General features: G+C 32.5%; 1 protein-coding gene across 4 annotated transcripts; it reads right to left on the bottom strand.

Annotated features, from left to right (window-relative positions):
* Positions 1–2,266: 2,266 nt before the first annotated feature.
* Positions 2,267–9,526, bottom strand: LOC107872862 (2-(3-amino-3-carboxypropyl)histidine synthase subunit 1). Of its 4 annotated transcripts, none has more exons than XR_007056526.1 (3): positions 9,131–9,526; positions 7,622–8,900; positions 2,267–5,985 (listed from the first exon to the last, which is right to left on the bottom strand). XR_007056526.1 is itself a non-coding variant. In XM_047413606.1 (2 exons), exons 1-2 carry the CDS (start codon positions 9,352–9,354, stop codon positions 7,679–7,681), a joined length of 1,446 nt encoding a protein of 481 aa, XP_047269562.1. In that variant the 5' UTR covers positions 9,355–9,526; the 3' UTR covers positions 7,464–7,678. The 4 variants fall into 4 exon arrangements, 2 of the variants coding, with proteins under 2 accessions (XP_047269562.1, XP_047269561.1); XR_007056527.1 differs by having other exon boundaries at positions 2,267–5,906; XM_047413606.1 differs by lacking the exon at positions 2,267–5,985 and having other exon boundaries at positions 7,464–8,900.
* Between the last annotated feature and the right edge of the window lie 2,320 nt (positions 9,527–11,846).

The following is an 11,846-nucleotide window of genomic DNA, read 5'->3' as shown; positions in this document are numbered from 1 at the left end:
GGTAAATGTTAGATTTAATTAAATAAATTCTCCATCTCTACATATTCAAAAAATGTTGAATTTAATTATTGTATTTATCTTTATTAATGTTTGAACTCATTAAAGTGAGTTACACGCGCGAGGCGCGTACATCTAAATTAGTATATATATATATATATATATATAATATTCAAACTTTTTTATACATAAAATATTAATTATAATCTACTTTTTAAATACTTTTTCAACTAGTTTTAGTAATTTTCAATAATTTGAAAGTAGATGTAGATATATATTTAGATTTGGGCCTTAAGTTGTAATATCTGTCCATTAATTGTTAATTAAATGATCCAAAACCCAATATAAACTTAAAACCTAAACTTTTCACTCTTCATCTCACTTTTTAGTTTCAAGAGAGTTTTTTGCTCCTTATTTTTTCATAATTATGATTTTTCATTAGCACATAAGTGAAAATATATTTGATCTAATCTTCGATCACACTATAATTGTAAAAACTAAATATTATAGAAAAAAACAACTAAAACCTAAACCAAAAAAATCAATTTTATGTTGGTTTGATTTGGTTTATAATTTTAATAAATCGACATGATTGATTTTTTTTTAAAATAAAAATCGAACCAACCCGACCTATGTACACCCCTAGTGATAAGTTATCACCTTGACAGTTCAAGATTAGAAAGTAACTATAATAAAGAAAGACCTCTCCACTAAAATGAGTCCGCGATCAAAATAGACTATCCAATTAAAAAAGTACCAAAATATATAATGTATATAAAATGTGACCAAAATAGGCTAAACTCACTTAAAAAGTGAGTTATATGTTACTTTTTTAACGGCAGTTTGACAGACGGCATCATCTTTATAAACGAAAGTATATAACTCACTTTTTTTGTGGGTTATATCAATGAAAGTTATATAACTCACTAAAAAGTGAGTTATTCTTTTTTTATTATACATTAACTCATTAAAAAAGTGAGTTTTATATTGAATATAAAAAGTCTTTTCCCTTTTTCTCAATTTACATTTTCCATCCAAAAACCTTAAAAGACCCGAAAATCAACCCCATTGGTCCTCCTTGATTCAGCTTAAAAATCATACAAAATCGATTCTCCACTGGATCGTCACCCAACGCAAGTTTTGTTGATTAGTGATCGTTGGTCCTACTTATTCTTTCCTGCTTCAAAATCAAATAAGTGAGGTATCTTTTTAATTTTTCATTTCTCTTAATACTGAATTGAGGTATTACATTTCAATCAAAAATAATATATGAATCTTGAATTGATATGAATTTAGAATTGATGTTGGGTGTGATATATTTTCTAATAGCTTGTGGAATCCGCATTAATAAACTAATAGCTTGTTCTCTTGTTTGGCCAAGCTTCTCTCGTGAAGACAATATTTTCTCCACCAAAAGTTATTTGAGATCTCAACAATAGTGTTGAAAATGTACAATTTAAGTTAACAATAGCACATTTTAATGAACACCATCCAAATAACACACACGAACGTGGTATTTTACCAAATTTCAATTTTATATATTAAAGATGGATCAACATTATCGAGTAGATAAGTGAACAAAAGGAGGGAAAATAAGTGCTTATACTTCTTGATAATGCATGTAGAATACTGCATTTTCAATCATATATGTAAACATTGCAAGTAAGAGCTCAACAATAAGTTATATGAATAAACAAATCTCTACCATAGTTACCTAAGATGTACATCTAGCAAATCAGAAGTTCAAATCTCTATTTTCACAGCTACTTTGCTATAATATTTTTTTTTTTTCTTGTTCAAAACACGAGATTATGTCACACGTAAAAATATGTTTCCCTTACATAGTTGTCTTGAAAGCTAAAAATTTCTTATTTCACATAAGAAAGTCAAGATTCATACAGCCGGTCCCAACTTGATTAGAATTGAGGTCTCAACTTGCACACTGATAAAACTGAGGAAACCACTTCAAAAGCAAATGGTGTTTTAGATTTATGACTAGGATGAGAATACCATAGCATGGTATGTGCATAAATGCCAACAAGTACCTAAAAATCACCAACAGATTGTATATTTGCTCAAACAAACTCATGGATTTCGTTGTATAGTTTAGGACATGATAGGAAGTACATACCATAGATCAAGGAATGAATAGGACCACCTGTTCAATAAAATAACATCAATACTAATTAATTAATTATCCAAGACTGAAAATGTAACAACATAGCAATGTATAGCATTATCATATTGAGATGCAGGCATGAACAACCCATTGAAAAATAACATAAATTCCTGTCCACATAAAGAAGTATCCAATTCGAAACCAAGGAAATAGCTGAAATAACACAACAATAGGAAACTGATGATCAGTTATAAGAACATAAAGATCTGATTGAAACTAAATGCATTAGCTATTAACAATTCATTTCTTTGTGTTTCAATCGTGTTATAAGAAAAGAATTTGCACATACATTAATTATTTCATTGAATGTGTATTACTTTTCACTATGGTCCCAATATTTAATATTATATGCATAGATACATTATGTTGTACGCCTTGGACCCATGACCCATTGATGCTTCATTACTTACATTACAACGGTCTCACCGGTTGCAGGACTTATGAAATTACTATATTCATCCCACTGAGGTCGTGTGTCCATAGAAGGTTGAGTTGACATAGGACATATTTTATAACCCCCACCCCACGGTCGTGTCATACATTATATTTCGAGGGTGGGGTTATATGACATCATTAGAATAGGAAAGATCTGGTTTGATCACCCACTAACAATTTGTTATGATCGAGAGGTGTGGAGGTCAGAGACTCACACTTTCCATCTATCCTTTGGAGAGGTCACTATTACACTATAGGATGTGGAGGTGTTATTTGGACTATGTACTGACGGAGATGCAGTTGCATATGCCGATGAAATGGATCATAATTTAGATTGGCATACTATGTTAGATTTCACTAGCTTGGAGGTTGAACTGACGGTCATTAATGGACATGGTCGTATTTCTATTTGTTACAGTTCTGAATTATCTTCGACAACAACTTTTACTTCATCCCGCTACTGTTAAGACATCAGAGGACAGGGTTCAGAGCATTGCTCGACTATATATGGTGTTGCTTATAGGAGGGATTCTTCATACAAATATATCTGGCAGTCTATTGAGCTTGCGATACTTATATTTTCTTAGGAACCTGGACAGGGGACTATAGCTGAGGCAGCGTTGTTCTAGCATATTTATATAGATCTCTTTGTCGAGTATCCATGTGCGCTAATCAGCTAAGAGGATTTGTTCCTCTCCTTCGAGTAACCTTTCTTATTATGTAAACTTAAGTTGATTAATTATTTGTTTACTTAAAAATAATTTCGATGTAACGATTGGATTTGGAAGAGGATTCGGTCGTTCAGGACAGAGACGATTAGCCCATGCTTCTATATGCTAGAAAATGGACACAAGGAATTCAACACGATTTTGAGGCACTCCATGTTGTAGTCCCAATGAGAAACCATCTTGTCATATGATGGAGGAGCAGATATATTTTATTTATGATATATTGTGTTGTGTGGCGTGTGAGATCATATTTATATGGGAGAAACATCTCGTATGTAATTTTTGTTTTATCGAAATGTGTCATGTGAGGTCATTTTATGTTGTTGTTAATATGTTAAATTATTGATTGTATAGGCTTATGAAATGTCTTTTTTTATTGAAATGTGTCGTGACCATTTTGTATTGTTGTTACTGTTATGTTAAATTATTGATTGTATAGGCCTGTGAGAAGATTTTTTTTATTGAAATGTATCGTATGGGGTCATTTATATTGTTGTTAATGTCATGTTAAATTATTGATTGTATAGGACTGCAAGATGTCTTTTTTTTTTTAAATTGAAAAGTGTCTTGTGGGGCCATTTTATATTGTCGTTACTGTTATATTAAATTATTGATTGTATAGGCCTGTGAGAAGTCTTTTTTTTTAGTGTGTCGTGTGGGGCCATTTTATATTTTTATGTAAAATTATTGCTGGAATAGCAGGGCGAAAAACCCTTTTTTAATTAAAATGTGTCGTGTGGGGCTATTTTATAATGTTGTTACTATTATGTAAAAGTATTATCTTATATGGTGTTGATTGACAGGGACAAATTTTTGAAATACGCTAGAAACAAAGGCAACTTTGCCGAAATTTTTGTAAATTTAAAGAGATTTACAATTTTATTGACTTATACGAAACCAATAAAGTTACATTAATACAAGACCAAGTTATTAAATTAATCTAACTTTATTGCTCTTGTATAAGTCATTAAAATTGTAAATCTCTTTAAATTTATAAAAATTTTGACAAAGTTTCCTTTGTTTCTAGCGTATTTCAAAAAACTGTCCGTCAATAAAATGACCCCACAACATATTTTAATTAGAAAGGGCTTTTCGAATGGCTATACAAGCAACAATTTTACATAACAATAACAACAATATAAAATGACCCCACGCGGCATATTTCAATAAAAGAAGACTTTTCACAGACTTATACAATCAATAATTTAATATAACAGTAACAACAATATAAAATGGCCCCACACGACACTTTTCAATAAAAAAAAATATCTCACAGGCCTATACAATCAATAATTTAACATAACATTAACAACAACATAAATGGTCTCACACGACACATTTCAATAAAAAAATCTTCTCACAAGCCTATACAATCAATAATTTAACATAACAGTAACAACAATACAAAATGACCACACAAGGCACATTTCAATAAAAAAAGACATCTCATAAGCCTATACAATCAATAATTTGACATAACATTAACAACAACATAAAATGGCCCCACATGACACATTTCGATGAAACAAATTGCACACGAGATATTTCTCCCATATAAATATGATCGCACACGCCACACAACACAATATAACATAAATAAAATATACCTGCTCCTCCATCATATGATCAAGCTGATCTCTCATTGAGACTACAGTATGGTGTGCCTCAGAATCATGTTGGATCCCTCGTGTCCATTTTCTAGCATATGGAAGCACGGGCTAGTCCTCAGCAATCGACCCAATCGGCTCTAGCCTGAACGGCTGAATCCTCTCCAAAGTCCAAATTTAATCATTACATCAAAATTATTTTTAAGTAAACAAATTATTAATCAACTTAAATTTACATAATAAAAAAGGTTACCCGAAGGAGAGAAACAAGTCCTCCTAGCTAATTAGCGCACATGGATACCCGACAAAGATACTTATATAAGTATGCTAGAACAGCGCTACCCCAACTATAGTCCCAGTCCTATTCAGGTCCCTAAGAAAATACAAGTATCGCAAGCTCAATATACTGCCAGATGTATTTGTGAAAAGAATCCCTCCCATAAGCAACACCATATACAGCCGAGCAATGCTCTGAACCCTGTCCTCTGATGTCTTGACGGTAATGGGATGAAGTAAAAATTGTTGAAGAAGATAATTCAAAACTGTAATAATAGAAATACGATCATGTCCATTAATGACCGCCAGTTCAACCTCCAAGCCAGTGAAATCTCATAACATAGTACGCCAATCTAAATTACGATCCATTTCATCGGCATATGCAACTGCATTTCCGTCAGTATGTAGTCCAAATAACACCTCCACATCCTATAGTGTAATAGTGACCTCTCCAAATGGTCGATGAAAAGTGTGAGTCTCTGGTCTCCACCTCTCGACCAGAGTAATTGCTAATGGGTGATCAAACTGGATCTTTCCTATTCTAATGATGTCATATAACCCTGCCCTCGATACATAATGTATGACGCGGTCGTGGGGTAGGGGGTTATAAAATATATTCCATGTCGACTCAACCTTCTGCGGACACACGACCTCAGTGGGATAAATATAGTCATCTCATAAGTCCTGCGATCGGTGAGACCATTGTAATGTAAGTAATGAAGCATCAATGGGCCCTAGGTGCAAGGTGTGCGGCATAATGTATCTGTGCATATAATATTAAATATTGGTCAGATAGTAAAAAATAACACATATTCAATGAAATAATTGAGGTATGCGCAAATTCTTTTCTTATAACATGAGTGAAAAACAAAAAAATGAATTGTTAATAGCTAATGCATTTAGTTTCAATTAGATCTCTGTGTTCTTATAACTGATCATCAGTTTCCTATAGTTGTGTTATTTCAGCGATTTCCTTGATTTCAAACTGGATAATTCTTTGTGTGGACAGGAATTTATGTTATTTTCCAATGGGTTATTCATGCTTGCATCTGCATCTCAATCTGATAATGATAATGTTCTACATTGCTATGTTGTTACATTTTCAATCTTGGTTAATTGATTAATTCGTACTGATGTTATTTTGTTGAACAGGTGACCCTATCCATTCCTTGATCTACCATCTGTGTTTTCACCTTTGTGGTATGTACTCCCTATTATGTCCTAAACTATACAATGAAATCCAGGAATTTATTTAAGCAAATATACGATCAGGTACTTGTTTGTGGTATTTATGCACATACTGTGCTATGGTATTCTAGTCCTAGTCATAAAGCTAAAACACCATTTGCTTTTGAAGTAGTTTCCTCAGTCTTATCAGTGTGCAAGCTGATTACCTCAATTCTAACCAAATTGGTATCGATTATATGAATCTTGACTTTCTTATGCCAAATAAGGAATTTTCAGCTTTCAAGACAGCTATATAAGGGAAACATATTTTTATGTGGCATAATCTCGTGTTTTAAACACCTTCTGGAAGTAATGATGAAACAGAAAAAACAAGATTTTTATGTAGCAAAGTAGCTGTGAAAATATAGAGATTTGAACTTCTGATTTGCTAGACGTACATCTTGGGTAACTATGGTAAAAGAGATTTGTTTATTCATTTAACTTATTGTTGAGCTCTTACTTGCAATGTGTACATATATGATTGAAAATGCAGTATTTTATATGCATTATAAAGAAGCAGAAGCACTTATTTCCCCTCCTTTTGTTCACTTATCTACTTGATAATGTTGATCCATCTTTAATACATAGAATTGAAATTTAGTAAAACACCATGTGTCATGTGTGTTATTTGGATGGTGTTCACTACAATGTGCTATTGTTAACTTATATTGTACATTTTCAACACTACTGTTGAGATCTCAAATAACTTTTGGTGGGGAAAATAGTCTTCACGAGAGAAGCATTTCAAACAAGGGAACAAGCTGTTAGTTTATTAATGCCGGTTCCACAAGCTACTGGAAAACATATCATAACCCACATCAATTTTAAATTCATATCAATTCAAGATTCATATATCATTTTCAATTGAACTTTAATACCTCAATTCAGTAATAAAAAAATGAAAAATTAGAAAATACCTCCCCTGTTTGATTTTGAAGCAGGAAAGAATAAGTAGGACCAACGATCACTAATCAAAAAAACTTGCGTTGGGTGGGGGGACCAGTGGAGAATCGATTTTCTAATTTTGTATGATTTTTAAGCTGAATCGGGAAGGACCAACAGAAATAAATACAGAAACCATTTTGTTTTGTTACTACATAGAATGTAAAACAACTTTCGGGCATAGAGACTACAGCTTAGAAACCCCAACAGAAAATGAGGGAGGTACTCACTTTGAAGTGTAACTCCATTTATGATACAGCAATGTATTCAGCTGGAAACAAATTAGTTCAACAATGGGAACATTTGATGGCACTGTTACCATTACAAGATTGACTACTTCTTTGTGAAAGTCGAGCAGGCTTCTTCGAGTAGCAAGAATTCCACTCCCCACCATCCTGAGCATAATAATCCATCGGATAATCCACGGGTACCCGTTCCTTCACTTCTTCACCACCATTATCACAAGCACCACAAGATTCATTCTTTGAACACTTCACACCTTCATCACAACATTCATCTGAATTCACTACTGTCTTCCTCTCCCACCACCCAGACAACTCACCCAATGCAATCTCCGCCTCAAATGGCGTTAGCAAAGGCCTCTTAAACGCATCTCCCCAATCGATTGACAACCTCGGACACGCAATCTGAATCCAAGCATCTACTGCATCCTCAAACAATGCAATCCTCGTAGGAGATATCTCCGACATCAACACAACCGTCCAAGTCATCCCCTTCTCTGCCATCTTCTTCTCTAACCTATCCAATATCCTCGGATTCCCTTGCCTACCTAATGTCCCAAGCACTATACCCCAATTTTTCGCCTCCCTCGCCTTCTCAATCGCTCTCTTCCTCTCCTCCTTCATTCCCTTATGATCATATTCCTCCACAAACAACTTCCCTATAAACGGATCATATCTATACGTCTTTATCCCTGGATTCGCTATCATAAACGCCTCCAAATGAAACCTACCATCAGCTACAAACACCAAAACCACATCCTCCCCATCAGCAATCCTGTTCCTAACACTCGGGGCAGTACATCCAAGTACTTCCCCAGCTGATAACGGTTTCGCCTGAGGAACCAAAACACTAAACCCTAATTTCTCAAGTTCGGGCTTAACCGCCCGAATAGCAGTAGCAAATTGAATTGTCCCAGCCATAACAATATTATCGTAAATTCTAGAATTACAGAAATTGAGTTTCAGTTCATTTAACAACCTATGAACATCAATCGAAATTTCGACAAATATATAAAGGCATGGGATAGTCGTAGAATCAATAGGCACGAGGCAGCTATGGCCAAAATGTATGAGCAAATCAGCAGAAAGCGCCGCCGCGGAGAGGTCATCGACGCAACACGCACCGTAAGTGACGTCACCGAGGATGAAACAGTGTTCGACGGAAGTGAACGTAGAGAGTATATCGGAGATGATGAGTGAGTACATGAGGAGGCCTTCGGGGAACTGAAGGGCGACGCGCTTGGCGCGTGAGTTCTGCACGCGCCACCAATAGGCACGAGGCAGCTATGGCCAAAATGTATGAGCAAATCAGCAGAAAGCGCCGCCGCGGAGAGGTCATCGACGCAACACGCACCGTAAGTGACGTCACCGAGGATGAAACAGTGTTCGACGGAAGTGAACGTAGAGAGTATATCGGAGATGATGAGTGAGTACATGAGGAGGCCTTCGGGGAACTGAAGGGCGACGCGCTTGGCGCGTGAGTTCTGCACGCGCCACACGCACTTGTGGATTTCGAAGTTGTAGTTTTGAGGGAGAAGTGATATGGCGGCGTTGAGTGCTGTGTTGTTAAGAATGGAGTCGGGGATTTGGTTCTTTACGAAGCGTTTAGGACGTGGACGAGTTGATTGCTGCAGTGGCTGTTGGTTTCCGGCGGCTACTGCGGTGGTCGCCGGCGCCGGAGTAGGGTTTCGGGGGAGGAGGTCGCTGTGTTCTTTCTCCATAGTTTGTTTAACTGGCGGTATAGATGCAATGGAGAGAGTGATTTCGCACAGATAAATTCTGTGATTAAAGGCTGATTAGGGATCTGTAGTATCCAAACAGCAAATTCACTAAGCAATAATCTATGTAGCCATGAAAATTTAAAAAGTTTGGAGTTGAGTTGAAGGTGAAGTTGTGTTTGGTGTCTTTTTTGAAATTTTTTTTTTTACGTTTGAAAAGAAAATTTTAAATATGATTTTTGTGCCCAATTTTTACAAATTATTAAAATGACTTAATTAAAATTTATTTACTAACGAAAAAAGAACATAATTAGTTATTTTTATAAAAATAATTATATATACATAGCAATATTTAATGAATTTCAATTATGAAATATATAATATTTACATTAATAGTCGTTTCTCATATTTAATTTTTTTAAATATTTATATTATATTAACAGATAACAGATATTATCTTTCAAATAAATTTATTTTTTTAGTAATTTATTTAATTTATTTCCTTTATTTTTCGTTCCTTAAAAATAGGAAATGATGAGTTGCTATTAAATTTTAGGGTACCGCTAATTTATTTCTTTAATTTTCTTATACATAAAAGATTTTACTGTGTGTAAATAAATTATTTCTGTGTAAAATATACTTTGCATATTTATGGTATATTATATCATATACCATAAATATATAAATATGTTTAGTATGTTTCTTTATACTTTATATATTTATGTATATGTGTATATGGTATATACATGGTATAAATTTCATATATAACATACTTTGTATATTTATATTACAAATATAATACTTTATATATTTATGGGTATAAATATAATACTTTGTGTATAAAGATATTAAGTATTATGGTATATAAAGGTAGCAGTTGCAGTTTAAAATAAATTTGTTAAATTGAACATATTTTTTTATGAAAAATATGTATCACCGATTTATATTTTAGCATATATATGGTATAAACTATTTATATTTGAATAGTATAATAAAGATGTACACAATATAATATATATAATCAAATTAAAAATGAGAATAATTTGTAGCAGTGATAAACTAATCCGCTACAACTTTATTAATTCCATAAATATAGAAAACAATTATCCATTATTAATTACATGACTATAATTTCTTAAACGTCTGTATCATAACAGAAAAATTATTATTATTATATTATACTCCCTCCATTTAAAAAAGAATGACCTATATTTCTTTTTAATCCGTTTCAAAATGAATGACCTCTTTTCTTTTTTGGCAATACTTTAATTTCAACTTTCTACATGGCATACTTAAGACCAAAAGATTAAGGACATTTTGGTACATTTGACACAACTTTAAATTAAGGCCACAAGATTCAAAAGTCTTCTTTATTTTCTTAAACTTTGCATCAAGTCAAACTAGGTCATTCTTTTTTAAACGGAGGGAGTAGCAATTAGGATCATTAGCAGTAAAATAATGTCTTAAATAAGAAAAAAAATTAAATAAGAGAGAAAAATAATGATGAAAGAGAAAAAGAGATATATATTAATTAGGATAGCATTAAGTTTGAAATTATAATTATCTTATTTTTTAAAACTACTTTATACGTAATATTAAAAAAATAATGTTATAAGGAGAGTTTATGTAAAATTTAAAAGATTGAGGTTATATGTAATAATAATAAAAATTTGAATTGGAGTTGAAAAATTGGAAAAACACCAAAAACCTGTTTTCCTTTTCAAAAATTTTTTTCAAAATTATTTTCTGAATTTTTATGACCAAACACCACAATTTCTAACTCAGAAAAAAGATTTTGAAAATTTTTTTTATGACCAAACGAGCTCTATAAATATGACTATATTTTACTGTAGATAGATACTTGATGAGTTTCAAGATATTTTAAGTTATACTCCTCCATTTTACTTAACGTTTATTTACTTCACACACGTCCTTAATAAAATTACTACTGTACTTGATTGCGCTTCACGCAATCATAATTCATAAAATATATTTTCTTATAAATGAAAAGGTTATAAATATAATGAAAAATTAAAAAAATAAAAAAATGATGATAAGTAAAAATAGACATAAATTTCTACATTTAGTTTTAAAAAATTATTTCTACAAAAGAAATAATTTTTTAGAATATTAATGCAATATACAAAAACAATAACATATCTTGGGCAATCTCACAAGCCGTTTGCTGGACATAAGAAGAACATAATACATATTTATTTGTCTCAAGCTTTTTATTAAATCAATTAATTTTTATGCTAATTAGGAGAAACAATCTTTCTTTGATTCATACTGTTGAACGTAGATATAGCTCATTAGACATAAAAGTTTGACGGAAGATTTTTTACTTCAAATCTAAAATAATTGCTTTGCGACTCTTGAATAACATGAAATTACTGAGCTTATTAAATACCCTTTGTTGTCATTTATACCAATTAGTCATATCATAATTTTCATTTAATTAAATATAAAAATTTATCTTTGAAATGATCATGCAT

Source organism: Capsicum annuum, chromosome 6 (assembly GCF_002878395.1).
Source record: "Capsicum annuum cultivar UCD-10X-F1 chromosome 6, UCD10Xv1.1, whole genome shotgun sequence".
NCBI classification, from domain to species: Eukaryota; Viridiplantae; Streptophyta; class Magnoliopsida; order Solanales; family Solanaceae; genus Capsicum; species Capsicum annuum.
This window is presented reverse-complemented; position numbering and strand designations above follow the sequence as displayed.